The sequence below is a fragment of the Cryptomeria japonica genome, chromosome 4 (genome assembly GCF_030272615.1).
Source record: "Cryptomeria japonica chromosome 4, Sugi_1.0, whole genome shotgun sequence".
In the NCBI taxonomy this organism is placed as follows: Eukaryota; Viridiplantae; Streptophyta; class Pinopsida; order Cupressales; family Cupressaceae; genus Cryptomeria; species Cryptomeria japonica.
Genome location: NC_081408.1, coordinates 546,515,986 through 546,532,949, shown reverse-complemented (window position 1 = coordinate 546,532,949; position 16,964 = coordinate 546,515,986). Strand labels below are relative to the sequence as shown.

The 16,964-nt window shown below is 35.8% G+C and overlaps 1 protein-coding gene across 1 annotated transcript; it reads right to left on the bottom strand.

The window, feature by feature from the left end:
- Positions 1-4,775: 4,775 nt before the first annotated feature.
- LOC131035005 (CBS domain-containing protein CBSX5) lies at positions 4,776-8,986 on the bottom strand. The gene is made up of 2 exons (XM_057966641.1): positions 8,367-8,986; positions 4,776-6,166 (listed from the first exon to the last, which is right to left on the bottom strand). Exons 1-2 carry the CDS (start codon positions 8,729-8,731, stop codon positions 5,242-5,244), a joined length of 1,290 nt encoding a protein of 429 aa, XP_057822624.1. The 5' UTR covers positions 8,732-8,986; the 3' UTR covers positions 4,776-5,241.
- Positions 8,987-16,964: the final 7,978 nt, after the last annotated feature.

Sequence of the window (16,964 nt, the reverse complement as noted above, 5' to 3'; positions counted from 1 at the left end):
CAGTAACTATTACAAAATAAAGAATTCAAAATACATATATTTTCAGATTTTTTCGCTAACATGTATTGTTTGAAATTTTCATGTCTGAGTTTTTTTTTTAAATATGGTTTTTTATATTAATATATTTTTTGGGATATTTGTAAGTTTTATATTCATGGCAATTGAATGGTCTTTCATAAAATCTATTTATGATAATAGAGTTCATATAGTTCTGACATAAATATTGCTATTACTAGTGTAGACTGTATTCAGATACATAAATTTCATATTGTAATCTGAAACTTTATTGAAATTGAAAAACTTTAAAACATATAATGATTTGCATATTCAATTACATCATGTCCACATACAACATACAACATACAAGGACAAGAGACAATTTTAAATAGAGGGCCTCAACACTAGCCATAATTACAATCTATATTGAAGGAGATGTTGAGTTGTGAGGGGATGCTACTACATGAATAAGATCATAATTCAATAAGCTGTCCAACATTATAGCAATAGACAAAATATGCACCAAAACCCTTGCTGACTTGATTTCCATAAGCATCTAAATTTGCAAGGATTGACAAGAAAAATTTATTTATAGTGGGGCTCTTGGCATAGGTAGAAGAGACACCATTGCCCTAGTCTTTTGGGTTGAATTTGTCAATCTAGGTTGGGACTTATAATTACAAACCAGACATATGGTTGTGAATTCAATTGTAGATAATCTTTGGATTGTATTATCTATGCAAATCTAAAATAGAATATCTAATCATTCACAAGAAACAAGGATTAGTGTTATTGGGTTTCTCTAATCAAGAACCAAAACACTTGTATCAAACTAAGGATGTTGAATCATTTATGATCGAAGACAACTAACAAACACAGAGAAATCAAGTTCATTGTTCCTTTCATACACCAAATCCAAATGTGTCATTTGTTACTATTCTATATGAATATATATTCATGAATGAACATGAGAGATATCTAATACTTATTTGGTTATATAGATGAATTTGTAAATGAGTTTATTTTTATACTAGCACAAAACTTTGAATCAAGAAATTATATATTTAAATCAGCCTCATTTGAATAAAGGTAAAGGTGATTAGTCAGTTGTATTTGAACTTAAATAGGTTGAGTTTATGCTAATAAGAACAATCATGTTGCTATAGACTTGACTTGGGATCAAATAAACAGACTACCTACTCATAACTTATGTTCTTTGTAAATTTATTTTATTCAATATAAAAATATAAAAATTAATATATGAATCATTTTGAAAAACATACATATAATATAAAGGAGATATAAAAATAAACTCATGATTGAATGTAGATAAGAATTAGATAAATATGTATAAAATTTTATTACATCGCATATATAAACACTACCCAAAAATAAAAACAAAACCAAAACATAAATGTACTATTACGAATCCCTATCACCTATACCTAATCCATCAATTGCCAAGGGAAAGCAATCCTCAATCAGATATAAAAATAAACTCATGATTGAATGTAGATAAGAATTAGATAAATATATATATACGTTTATTACATCACATATATAACCCTATACCTTATCCAGCAATCGCCAAAGGAAAGCAATCCTTTTTGTTTGTCACAGTGATGTAGTCTTCTGGTTTTTGTTTGTCACAGTGATGTAGTCTTCTGGTTTTTGTTTGTCACAGTGATGTAGTCTTCTGGTTGCTGTTCTTATCTTTGCAGTTTTTAAACTGCAACTATACTGTAAATTGAAAGGGAAAGCAATCACATATGATGGTATAATCTTTTTCTATTATGTTGAGATAAACATAGGGGAAAGGACCCAGTAGTTGAGCATGTTCCAATTGTTGTGAGGGTTGTTGATACCTTTTGTTCCAAAAATTGAACAAATAAAACCTATTGTTTGAAACAAAAAATATCAATTTTTGTTAGGAAATGTACCAACAGTTGTTAGGAAATGTACCAATAGTTGTTAAGAAATGTACTAATATTGTAAAAAGTAACCAATCAGGGGATGCCACATCGGCTGCACAACTATTGGGGTCTCTAATGCACGCCTATTGGTCTCACTTTTTTTGGGGGCTGTTTTGGACACCTTGGCAAAAAGCATGCTGATGTGGCATCATATTTGATGATGTGGCCCTGAAACCTTAGTTATAAGCAGGGGACTTGCCAAGTAAGCTGCTGTAAAAAAATCGGAGTGATTCGAAATTTCCAAGTAGGATTTTGAGAAGCGTGAAGTTAGGGTGCACGACTACTGGGTCCTTTCCCCTAATAATACTCATCACCTTCATTCTACAAAGAACACACTCTTAATCCCAAGAAAGCAACAGGTATGATGGGTATCACATTTTTTAATATATTGACTGGTCTGCTCGAGTAAAACAACATACGTGGCTTTAAACTGTACATTTTTGTCAGTGCAGAGCAGTGCACCTGCCCACTGTTTTATGAAAGAAATGAAAAGTAAAATCGTACTACAGTCCCTAGGAATCTGCAGCCTCGAGTGTGCTAATAAGATCAGCTCGAAGGAGTTTTGAAAACAGTCTGCTGAGGAATAAACAAGTATTTCATGTAGGGCAGTAGCCTGCAACCCTGGAGTGAAGATCATAACTGATTCCCTAATCCTTCACCTATCTTTGAATTGGTATACTCTACAATTTAATATAGAATTGAGTTCATTTTATAATCCTCTACTAATTCTTATTATAAGAGCTTTTTATACATTCAATGTTATTTATGTCTTAAATCTTCACTGTTGTATGTGCAGAAAAGGCTGTAGTAACGTACAGATTCTTTCCCACGGAAGTCCTATTCTTTCTTGTCATTTCTCACATCAAACTCATGAAGGAGTGAGTCGCTACTGACGAAAATGTACCATTTGAAGCGAGGCCTTAAAGTCTAATGGTGTGGAATCCATTCACATAGACAATGACTACCACCTAAACGAGAACCATGTAATTGGATTGTGCCATCTGGACCTGCCAGACTAAGGTAAAGAAACGCCTACTCTCAGCTGTCATCCACATGTTCCTACTGTAAGTTTTCAATTTTATTTATGAACACCATGGAAGGGGGATTCTATCCTCTGTATATGAGTGTATGCTTTTATGAACACCATGGAAGGGGGATTCTATCCTCTGTATATGAGGGTATGCTTCTATGTTTTCCATTACAAGTACAATTAGATGTCCTTTTCATATTTCAAACCATAAACCGAAGCCCACATTATGGATATCATGACCTATAAAAGAATTGCCAATACACCCACATTATGGATATCATGACCTATAAAAGAATTCCCAATACCCTCTCTGTTTTAGGTAGGTACCCAACTGAAAAAACATTCAAAATTCTTCAGCAAAAACATTCAAAACTCAACAGCAGACAGCAGTAGACAGCAGTAGACAGCAGTAGTCTGTTGAGAAAAACATTCAAAATTCAACGGCAGTAGTCTCTTGAGAAAACATTCAAAATTCAACAGCAGTAGTCTAAAAGTTAATGATGGGAATTGGAATGATATTGGATGCCTCCAAACTTGAAAAGGACTTTGGCAGCTTTTTAAACGTGGGTGAGAAAACAAGAGTAGAGTGTGAAATCAAAAAGTAAGCACACCAAAAAAATCAGATGTGTGTGTATTACCCGACACGCATAAAAAAGGTATAATCCTATAAGGTATAATCCTATTTCTTAAGACGAGATTTCTATATTAAATGGCTTCAACATTTACTGCATGTAAAGGAATAAAATCCACTGTATCTTGAATCGAGATTCAAATTAGATGTGGAATTTTTTATTCTTAGGAGTAATAGCCACAATTACAATACACGTACACTCTTAAAAAACCATAAGATGGATTGTTTAAGTAATATGCCATCTTCCAGTTCACATTATAAATATCAGCAGATGAAAGTACGTATATTACACATTTATTCTATTCATTTTCATCAATTTTAATAATATGCCATCTTCCAGTTCACATTATAAAAATATCAGCAGATGAAAGTACTTATATTACACATTTATTCTATTTCATTTATATTACACATTTATTCTATTTCATTTTCATCAATTTTAACTAGCATTCAGGTTATAATTGATGTCCCCAACATCTAAAACATTTTAAAGAATTGGGATCTTGAGGATTTATGGCTTTTTTAAAGGGACTATACAACCAGCTTTTTTGCCATTTTTTGCCACTGCAAATGCAGCAGTTGGTACTTTTATTTAAATACCACCAGAGGTTCAGATCTCCTGTGGACAGAACTGAAATCTGAAATCGAAATTGATTATAAATACCAGAGGTCAATATCTTCAGTGAATAGATAAAAGTGATCATTAAGTGTTCCGAGACAAAAACACAAGAGCAGCCTCATGTACTGCTATCATAAAGTCCAAATCACTTATCAGTTACAAGATTCATTCCCAAAATCTCCCCTGGTCAATTATATTATAATCCATAAATAATTTCATTTCTCATTCTCAGGCTGTGGTCTGATATTTTGTTGTGTTTTTTATTGCACCCCTCAGGGTTATGGTATTTATATCGAATAATTACAGCATAAAACAAGCATTCATTCCCATGTAGGCTTTCATATTCACTTTCAATGCCCTGAATAACATCGATTAGACCAGAGCTCGAAACATCAAAAAGTGATTTTATGCGAACTTGAATAAATGCATTTAGAAGTCAAACCATACATACCCTTCTACAGGTTAACTCCAAAGCATTCAGAAAAACATACCATGAAAAGAAGCAAAGCAGCTAAATACAATGGATGAAAATCAAAATGCTTCAATACTTAAATCGAGGCCGCTGCCATTCCGTAGTAATGCAAGCAGCATAAATACATAAATTAGGTCCAATAAAAATATCGCCCACATAACAGTTCCTTGGCAGATAGCAGGTACACAAAGAAGACGCTCAAACATGAGAAACTCCCATTGCATTCTCCCTCTCTCAGTACTACAAAAATACAAGATCAGGTTTTCACAAAGAAGACGCTCAAACATGAGAAACTCCCATTGCATTCTCCCTCTCTCAGTACTACAAAAATACAAGATCAGGAACACAAAGAAGACGCTCAAACATCAGAAACTCCCATTGCATTCTTCCTCTATGAGTACTCCAAAAATACAAGATCCTCGGTGAAGAAGACACCTTGAACCTTACCAAAATTAAGACCAAACTAATTTACTGAAACTTCATGCTATGAAAAACAGATGAAAAATGTCTAGCCCATACTCAATCCAATGTTTGGAGATGATTCCAGAAAACACCTAGGATATCCAAGAAGGTCACAATTCCGACCAAATTGGATTCTTCATCAGTGACCCACACATAATTTACCCTGTGGGCAAGAGCTTGCACCATAACAGCAACTAAAGAACTCCAAGGCCTACAAGTAAGGGGTGAAGCTCTACAACTCCTGGAGGCATACCCAAATTTATTGCTCTTGAAGGAACACAAACGAGACCATTTCTTGTCGAGTGGCCCAATTGGAGATCCATCGAAAAATTCTTCATCAGAAGACTCTTCCCAAGGATCGGTCATCTGATCTTGTTTTCCTGGGTAATTTTGTTTTGATGTAGCAATCGAACTCCCTTGTTCACCCTCTCCATTGATTTTTCCTGTCTTCAGATCCATTCTTCTTCTTACAATCTCAACAAGGGATTCAGGTGGTCCTCCACAGTCCACATAAGCCATAAAATCCCCTGCAGAAAGTGTTGCAAGAGCCAGAGCTACAGTCTCATCACAGCACATTAAAGTAGAAGGTGATATCTCACCAATCAATTTAGGACCTTGCAGGGGATCATGCTCTATCACTGCTACAGCAGTCTGAGAGCGGGATGCCTGCTTAATCACGTTCAAAGCAGTAACTGCAGGTTTATCATACTCTGCCGTAAGAACCTCTGTCTTTACTATTCCCAGATCTTCAATGGTCATTGAAGGGAGGGGAGAGAATACTGCTATGAAACCCAAAAGAAATCGAAGAAAATCTTCTTGGGTTATCCAACAGAACTCCTTCCCTTCATGGCTTGTAGGAGAGGCATTTTTGGCTGATCCAATTTTCTGGCCGATCTTCTTGAAACTCAGCCTTTTAAGACTCTCGATGGGTACTATCAAATTCTGAGCTCCATCCACAATCAGTTCCAATGCTTGCAATAAGCTGTATATCAAAAAACAAGATACATGAGATCAGTGCTTGATTCAGTGGCATCTGCAACTATCTATACTCAAGAAATACAATCTTCCGTCTTATAACAGATTATATGAGTGCTTGCTTCATTCATATCTGTAAACTTTAACTTGAATTCACCAAAAAAGACATCTCATTCTCAAATAATAAAATGCAATAAGCTCAACAAAGACTCTTCAATCACATACAAATGCATCTACGGAGTTTTAACAATCAGACATTCAATCCTCATTACTTCTTACCAGATTGCTTCCTGATACTACGCTTAATAAATTAGCATTCCTCACTGCTAAAATTAAAAATACCATTTGGGGATGACCTATAATAGAGATGGAATAAGGCATACATGACACCAAGGTCACTAAAAATCCACTGGATTAATGTGCAGGTTCTTAACCACATATATCTTAGGTAAGTTGTAGACCGCTAGGATCAAAAATATTAGTTTTAGTGAAACTAGCACCAATCCGATAGTCGTGTAATGATCGATGTACATGTTACCAAACAAAGAATTGCCATTGCCTTTGGCATTCACCTATCTACTAACAACATGTTGCCCGTCATTCATTCATCTGTTGACAAAACTATTGAGCTTCTACACCTCGTGAGGCTGGAAGAATCCTTCTATGGTCAGATCTGGTTCCATCTTCATGATATTTGTCTATACCCTATTAGAGAGCTTTTAAGGTCGTAAAAAGTGTGTCGAAAGTTTTATTTATTAACTTCATGAGCTGTAACTCAGAATATAGCTGATTGACACAATTCAATAATAAGTAATGATAGAAATTGTGGCATTGGCATCCATCTATCTACAACTAGAAATAACATCTCTACCCTTTTTTGTAACAGGTCTTTCTCAAATACAGGTTCTCCAACCCTTTCTAAAAAATATCGAAAAAGCAATGGGTTCCCCACCCCTTTGTATCAGATGAATTAATTATCCTTAATACTTGGTTTCATGCCTTATTTGCAGCTATCAAGAACGATAAGTATGATCTCCGCCCTTTTAGAACAGATTTCTCCCAAATACTAGCTGCTCCATCCCTTTCCAACAGATATCTCCCAAACAATAGGATCTCCACCCCTTTGTATCGGATTTCTGTCAAATACTAGGTTTGATGCCCTATTTAGACTCCCCAGTGAAAACCCCTTTTGACAATAAAACTGGAGGTTCTGGACAACAGGAAGATTGGAATAGGCATCCAACTAGGTAGGTCAAATTCTATTGCTGGGTGCACATGGTTGAGACATTGGGCTTTTACCATCCAGAAAACTGGCATAGTTCTCACAGAGATTATGTGTAATCCAAGAGATTACTTGTAAACCAGTAATCCATGGATCATCACGACTCCAACAACCAGCGTGTATCCAAGAGCATTCTAATAACCTAAGTTTTGTAATCAAAACCTGACTATCACCGGCTTATAATAAAAAATGAAAGAGAATTTAAATATGATTTAGCAGAAATCCAATGGTAGATTAACAATCTGAAACCCAAAAACGGCAATCTGAACGTGAATCAATAGCATCCCGATGGTAATGTCAGAGATGGATCAAACAACACAAGCATCACAATCTGCCACGATCTATGACAACCATCATCAGGTGCCAATAGACCATTATCCTAGAACAGAAGCCGACTTGCAAATAAGAAATCCATGAAAGTTTTTTAAGCCACTTGGAATAAGTGGCTCAATAGGCCATTCATCCCATCCCAGTACAGCAGCCGACTTGCAAAAGAGAAATCAATGGAAGTTCTTAGACCCACTTAACTGCACATCTTGTGCAAATAAGTGGATCAATAGGCCATTCATCCTAGTACAGCAGCCGACTTGCAAAAGGGAAATCCATGAAAGTTCTTTAGCCCACTTGCAAATAGGCCAGCTGTGCAATGACTGCAACCTCTTTGAAAAAATTCACTTGAGTCACTTATTTACAAAGTATATGAGTTTAGATAAATCTGTGCTTTCTAGACAATCAACCCACGCACTAGTAGTATTCAAGCATCCTATGTTTCCAAATTTGGAAACATACTCATTTGTAAATACAATCAATATATACGAAAAAGGAAATTTTGGCACTACCCATTAGAATAACTTTTATTTCATTTTAAATGGATCTGCTTATACAAAAGATTATACTTCCATTTCTATGGGGTATCAGAACTGACCTTATGTGTGGATCTACAAGTCGAACGCTGGTCAAAACCCGAGGCAACAAGGCTGTAATGGGTGCACTGAGAGCCCTAGCTGGGTCATATAAACATTCATCTGTAGACAGATAGCATATTATGTCTACCATACAAACTTTCCCCAAACATCTGCAATCCACTTGTTGATGATGCAGTCCTTCATCTGCTGCCCTTTTGCCTGTGTTATGGATGCAATTCCAGACACTCAGCTCAGTGTCATGGGAAGATTGTTGCTTCAGTGCCTTGAGAGCATCGCCCACAGTTGCAGTGATTGGAAGCCAGGAGAGCGCCGGCTTACCCAGGCAGAGGTCAGATACCTCATATGACTGCAGGCTAACTGCCATACACTTCCAAATTACAGATCAGGAAGAGCTTAACAGAGCAGGATTTGAAAACAAATGCACTAGATGAAGATCCCAATTGGGTCTTCGAATGCGGCTTTTGGGTATTGAAATTCAACCGAATGAATGATTGGGTATATAATGAAATCCTTAAATCCAGAGAAATCCAGAGAGTCTGCTGTACCCTCTTTAAGCTTTTTGGCTCAAAAACGAATTAGAGAGAGCCTAGAAAGTAGGAGAAAAGGAGCGAGTATAAATGAGGGATCTATGTCCTTATTTATAGATCAGAAAGAAAGAAATGAGTGTATGTGTGGTGGGCGATTGAGAAGCCGTACACATGCAAGTCGGCCCCATCAAAGCGCGTCGGAATGGGGGCTGAATTTCTTACTTTTACCGCTACTACCTAGAAGAGACGTTTTAGTTGAAAAGATCAAACAAAAGCAGTCCTAAATCTTCCACAACGAACAAGTTAAGATGAATAACTATGTAAAAGCCAAATACATTAATTGCACAAAGACCACAGGACAAAAAACAAAAACTACAAGATTCTGGTGGTCTAAATTAGGCAATAAAGCATGAATATCTTAAGGTAAAACTCATAGGGCAGACTGCAGAGTGACGTTTTTAATATTTTAATTAAAAGTGCTCAAGATTATAACTGGTAGTCTGGTTATAATATTTGTAATTTAGAATTATTAATCAAAACACTTTATGATGATATTTTTTAGCTTTGAAGGGAACACCACATGTTCTTGTTTATGAGCTTTTTATGACTTTTGATGTAAGAGATATTATTCTTATTATGGTAGTGTGGGAAAATTTATTTTTAATGTATTTTTTATTTTGTTATCCATTTAATCTGGAGTAATATTATATAAGTATAAATAATGTATTTTTGTGTCTTATTATTATGTTTATGTATTTTATTTTTGTTATACTTAGTTTTATGTTTATTGTTTATTCTTATATTGATTACTATACATTCAATCTCATTGTTTCATGTATGTTTTTGTGACTTTTGTCTATGCAAGATCAAATACACCATTGACTGGAATTATTAATTAATTTTAAAATCAGAAGAAAAAAAAAGGTATTGCATGTTGTTGTGAGCTTGTCTTTGCAGTTACAATCTTGATCGTTTTAATTACAAAACAAAACACAAGTATTTTAAACAAACTAGCCCCATTTTAAACTTTGTACCAATCTAAAAATACTTCTCAAAAACAGTTCATAACTAGTACCGGTAGCTGATCAAACAGTCTTCAAATCAAATTTACCAAAACATTACTAGTAGCTACTTAAGTGTTCATCATTAAGAAAATATAGTAAAGACATCAAATGAATAACTCAACAATCCATTCACGACATGAACACAGAGATTTTTCATGTGGAAACTGAAATGGGAAAAACCACGGTGGGAATTGGCACCCACAAAATGTTTGCACTCTTTTGGGATGCGCCCTGTTAAAGGCCTAGCCTAGTTAGGAGCTTTACAATAATGCCCAGTTAAGAGCAGACCATGTTAGGAGTCACCGAAGGGATTTCAACCTCAACTCTATTAGGAGCTCTACCCTGTTAGGAGTGACCTTGCTAAAGGATTTAAACCCAAATTAATGAGCCACCCGGTGAAGGGATTACAAGATCGGGCCTATTAGGACCTACCCAGTTAAGGGATTTTAATACTGTTGCAACTGTTAGGAAACAATGGGTAAATGATCTGATCAATGCACTCTCTACTTGCTAGTACAGATCAATTTCAACTCCAGTCTATTTCACACATGCAAACATCTCAATCTAGTTTGGCACACTCTTCTTCTCTGATCACTGACACACTAAACCTTCTCAAACTCGACCTAAATACACTTTTCAACTAGGTCAGTTACATAACCCTAACCAAATTCAAAATACATTAAATTTACATCATAGATCATATCATATCATTACATATCATTACAACAAATTTCAAGACAATTACAGTCGTTGAATGATCATAACACATCACCACATATCGATCTGATAAGTTGTCAAACCCTTATCACTTTCTGCTAAGCACTTCACTATTTCCCAAGAAATCTTATCATTGTACGCGCTTAAATGCAATCTTATCATCACACACGTCATCACTAAGTAATGAACATGATAAGATTCATCACCAAACCATATAACATCACCGATCAAAGATCTTGACACCGGTTCTCAAACCCTACACTGAATAAACAATAGTCAATTATAAACATGACTTGCGGTTCTCCAAACATGATGCGGTTCCATTCATAGACTCAATATAATGTCATAAGCATACACTCCAAACCGCAACACCTAACTCAACATGGATCTCTACCGCAGCCATCTCCTTCATTGTTCCTGCTTACCGGTTGACTACAACTTAGCAGTTTTGTTGTCCAACTCAATTCATTACCAGTTAGACTTAGATAACTTAGATAACTTAGATGATATACCAAACATAAACAAACATGGTTGCCATTAATGACAACACAGATAACTAATCATAAAGTATCATATCATAATTTTATCATCACCAATAGTTCATCAATATATCATCACCAACAGTCCTTTAATATATCATATCATCCTTTACCGGTACATCATCATCTCTATCAGTTATGCCAATATGCTAACACACTCATTTGCATATGAATATGTCATATTTTGACCATACACATCCTAGTGCTTTTGAATCACTTTGCAAACATTCTAGAAATCATGTTCATGTTTGAAGTTTGTTCTTTTTCAAGGTACTTTTAAACACCACTAGCTCAACAAAAACTATAAGTGTGATAAAGAACAATATTATCTAGTATTCTACTTTTGAAATTTCACAAGATAAAATCTAGATATCATCAAAGATTAAGTTGGTGGGTACAAAAAAAAAGTTCATAAATGTGAACAAGATCCAAAAAAAATCAACTTGATATAAATTATATATGAAGCATCTTTTTCTTACTCTTTTTACATTGTTTTATACATAATGATGGGAGCTCTTATATTCTACTACTTCCTTCACATGATTATTTTGTCTTTAATGGTGATACTTCATTACTTCTGCATGGTGAATTGTAATGAGTCTTAGTGATAAAATACTACAAGGGACCCAATTATGATGTGCTTCTTGTCATATAAAATATTTCTTTCTTACTAAGTATATGCACATAGATGATGATATTATGGGCATTCTTTTGCTACAATTGTGAAGGGTTGATTGGCATAGTCACACAAAAGTTCAATTAACTAAATGTGAAGGAAATAATCTACTTCTTTAAAGGCCTTAATATAAAACATGTTCTTCTCTACCATGTATACTGAATATAACATCCCACTTTTTACAATTGGGAAGGCATTACCTTATATAACATCCATCCATGGTTGGTAGGTACAAAAATCTTCTACTTGTGCATTGTCATGTTGTGACAAGACGTCGTGAGTTGATTGTTTAGGTATAATAATGCTTGTAAGTTGTTAATGTTAAACCTAATTGTTTCAAAAAATTTATCCCATGTTTCTTGACTAATGTCTCATCAGTGCCACGACAGTACATTACAAATAATGATCATTTACATTCTAGTGTGTTATTGATAAAACTTGTAAATCTAGAGCAATTTAGGAGTTACGACTATATAATTGTAGTTTTGAAGGTGGAACCTTGACTTTCATGGGTAATTTAATATAGTTGGAGGTTGGATATGGACCTATGTATCATCTCTAGGCAATATTTCAACTAGTTTAATAGCTCTATGAAATTTGAGAACATTGTTTATCTATGAGAATATTTTACTTGGAAAAATTCATGGAACTAGGCATTTACAAAACTATCTATTTGTTTAGTTCATTGGACAAGATAGAAGGTGAGTTCATGCACTCCCTCTATTTGTTCATTTTTTAGAGGTTGTTTTTTCCCATGTTTGGCCATCCCTTTTGTTAGTACATTGGGTTTTAACTAATGCTGCTAGGATTTACTTGGATCAAACATACTTAATAAAGTGGCTTCAATTGTTTGGTTGATTCAATGTGTCCTTTGTGTGTTGGTTAATAGAAAGAGTGATATTATCTCCACTACCTTTGTATCCATATTTCTTGAACATAAAAGAAAGAAATGAGTTAATTCTTGGCAGAGAAATCATCAAAGATGATAGTTCAATTGTTTGCCTACATGTATAACTAGATTGGTTCACATTTGAAAAAGAGTTTGTTCCATATAATTGTTATCTTATTATCCATTCTTGTTCTTACTTCCTTGTGATTAATGAAAATATTTTGTGTTCACATGGTTGCTTTCCTAAAAAAAAATTTGATAATATGACAAATTAAGTGATTTGAGTTGATATGTGTAGATGTGAGGGCATATTAATTCAATTTGAGATTTATGGCTTATAAAGTGCTATAAAATATACTTTAGTAGATAATGTGTTACATGAACAAAGAGATGGTTAGGTGGATTAGAGAGAGAAAAGAGGGGGAAACAATAAAAATTAAAAGAACTATGAAGTCATAAATAGGTAGAGATAGAAATTAGGCTATTAGGAAAATATAGAAAACAAGGTGGAGGTGTGACAAGAAGAATAGAATGTGGAGGCTTAAGGGATATGTTACGGGTTAAATATAATAAACATGAAAGGGGATAAATAAAATACATATATGTAGGTAGGAAGAAGTCATAATTCTAATAGAGTTCTAGCTCCCCTTCCCCTATACGGAATCTTTCATTGTGTGCTAAGAATGTTGGCGTTTTGGTTGATAACCCTTAGAGCTAGGGTAAGCTTCCCTCCCCTTCGCCTTCTAGTGAATCTTGTCTTGGCCAAAACGTGGAGAGCCACCAGCCCTTTCCGAGTACCCTAGATCCCTCCTTGCATTTGCTCAATTCTGAGAAGGAGACCGTGGCTGATGTCCTGGATTTAGTCAGAGATGGGGTGGTTGATACCTTTAAGATCTTTAAACTTATGGATTTTCCATAAGATAAAGGATATCTAGCTGAAACAAAGAGCCGACAACAGAAACCTAGAGATGGTCAAAGATAAGGTTAAGAAAATGGACAATGCTCTAGTTTCCACTGAGAATAACCCCTAGTCTGACAAGGAGAAGGCCTCTATCATCAATTTCCTTAAGACCACAATGGAATCTTTTGATAACTTCAAAAAGACTGTTAAGTTAGGATGGATACTAAGGAAGAGAAAATTGCAAAAATTAAGGAGTCCATCAAAGTTGTTGTTAAGACCAGTCATGGTGTGATTGGTGTCACAATGGAAATATTCAAGATCATGATTTGCAACCTTGAAGAGTAGTTTCGACTGAAAGATGTGGTGGATGTGGAAACCAAAAATGAACAGCACATATCCATGTGCCCCAGTAAAAGGACAAGGGGCAATTTGAAGAGAAAGGCAGCGAGACCTCCTCCCAACTTTCAAAAGCTTAAGAAGATCACCAACACTATGATTGAGATTGAAAAAGAGATGGAACAATCTATGAAGCAGTTGGAGTAGTTCTGGTTTTCTATTGTCCCTGTGCTGGTTCTATTTCTACTGGTGTTTCCGTGTCCGATTTTATCTGTTGGTATTTGGTTTTATAATTTTGGCTTGTTTAGCTAATGTCCCTTTGATGTAATGTTGTTTTTTGTTTTTCTATGGGGCTAGTTGGATCTTGTGGTCTTCTTAGGCTTAATGCCTTGTTAAGTATATGCTACTCTCTGGCTTTTTGTTAAAGGGTTCTAGGTCCCTTCAAAACCTATTTTTGCCTTAATCAAAAACTGATGCAGGAGCATCCCCGGTTCATAGCAATCTTGCATCAACCAAAAACATTTTCCTTTCTCGTTTTGTTTTCTATTTGAAGTTTCAGTTTTCCTTTCTATGTGTCCCAGTTTTGGTTTACTGGATATTGTGGAGTTGGATTCTACTTGAAGACTTGATCATATTTCTTGCTTTCAAACCACATCGCATTTGGATCATTTTCCGACAAGATATCGCTATCGGTTTCCATGACAATTTCCTGTTACCAGTTGACAGTCCTTTGTTACTAGTTGCCTGGACCTATTTTGGTGATCTACCAATACCCCTTATGAAGCTTGCGGAGCCTTGGGCGTTGATTCTGATGTTCCTTGGCATGTGGCCGACCTTTTCTCGCAATCTACATTTCATCCTTTGGATTTTTCGGAGGAATCTCTTGGCAGAGGCCGACCTTGTTATTTTACATGTTAGGTCTTGTTCTTCGGGTTTTGATCCCTTTTGGGCTGACTGGATCCTTTGCATCGATACATATAATTGTAATTGCGCATTAGAATGGAATCAATCAGAGAATCAAGTATCTAGATTGTGCGTAGAAGAAAAATCATAAGATTCAAGGTTCCGGTTGTGACCTATTCTACCAGGCCTATGAGCCAGTATGTTGTAACCCAGTTGTTACCAATTGGATGTAACCAAATTTCATGCAATAAAACAATTTGTTTTGCATTGCCTCCATCATATATTTGTGCTTTCATTGTGTTTACTCTTGTTGACTGGCCTGGATTGATCTCTTTGAGGTCCCTCCTCACTGGTGACTACTTCAAGTGGTATCAGAGCGAAATTTCATTCTGGAGATTGCGTATCCTGAAATTTTGTTGTAGGGTGGCGAATTACGGATCCAACCTACAGCTGCAGAGGACTAGCGTGAACGATGGCACAAAGAGGAGCTAGGAATGGTGGAGCATGTGGGAATGCAGACCCTGCGGTGATGGAGATGTTGCGAGGTATAGAAGCTCGATTAGAATTCGTGGAGACATCCCAGAGAAGAGGTGGACATATTGAAGATGTAAGTGAAGATGAAGGAGAAGAGGCCTCGATAGAACAAGCAAAGCCACCGACGGTTGATCTAGATGAGGAAAGGTTTTCAAGGGTTTTGAGTAGGGTGAATACTAAACCTCGCTTTACCCTACTGGAATATGATGGGAGGTTAGATTCGGATGAGTTGATGGATTGGATCTCGAAGACAGAAAATTATTTTGATTTTGAAAACACTACAGAAGAGAGGAAGGTGAAATATGCCTATACCCGATTGAAAGGTCATGCATCTCTTTGGTGGGAGCATTTGCAAGTTGATAGACAAATAACAGGTAAAGAGAAGATTAATACATGGGATCAGATGATTGCTAAGTTGAAATCAAATGTTATGCCGACAAATTATCAAGTGGATCTGTTCCGAAAGTTGCAGAATTTGAGATAGAGGAATCTAGTGTGAAGGAGTACACCGAAGCATTTTATAAGATGAATATCAAATGAAGTTGAACAAGTTGCAAGATATTTGAATGGATTGCAAATGTCTATACAAGATGAATTGAGTTTGATCAAATAGGAGAGTGTTGAAGAGGCTTACCAGTATGCCCTAAAGGCAAAAGAGAATTTAAACAAAAGACATGAGCAGAGACAAAGAGGCAGAGGTGGAAGGTTTACTAGAGGAAGAGGAACCAATATAGATCAAAGCAAGGACAAGGAAGTGAGCAAAGAAGGTAATTCATACCGGAAGGATGATAAAAATTTCTAGCAGAGGAGAGAACCGAATGGTTATCGGAATGAGAATTTTGGAAGACAAGACAAGAGGACATTCAGAGGAACCTGCTTTAAGTGTGGAGGAGAAGGACGTTGTGCATTTGAGTGTAAGAAGACAAAAAATATTGGAAGAGCAATAATGGTGGAAGAAAACCCCACTGGATCAGACAATAAACCAGAAGATGGAGAACTGTTGGTGATGAGGAGAAATTTGTGTCATACCGAAGGAGACGAAGAGCCCTTGCAGAGGAAGAATATGTTCAAGAACAGATGTAAGGTATCTAGTAAGTGTTGTAAAGTTGTTATTGATAGTGGTAGTTCAGATAATCTTGTTTCAGAAGAGATGGTGAATAAGTTAAAATTGGAGAGATTGAAACACCCTAAGCCTTATCAGATAGCATGAATTCAGGATGAACATAAGTTGTTAGTAAGTGAACAATGTTTGGTGAAATTGAAAACTGGGAATTATTGTGATAAAGCCTTGTGTGATATTATGCCTATGGATATTTGTCATCTTTTGTTGGGTAGACCTTGGCAGTTTGATAGACAGGCAGTACACAATGGTAGGAAGAATACATACACTACTATGGCCAATGGGACGAAGCAAACCTTGTTACCCTTGGAGGAACCTTTGAAGAATGAAGTTTGTACGAATGCTAGAATCTATTTAGTAGATGGAAGGAAATTCCTGGATGGACTAAGAC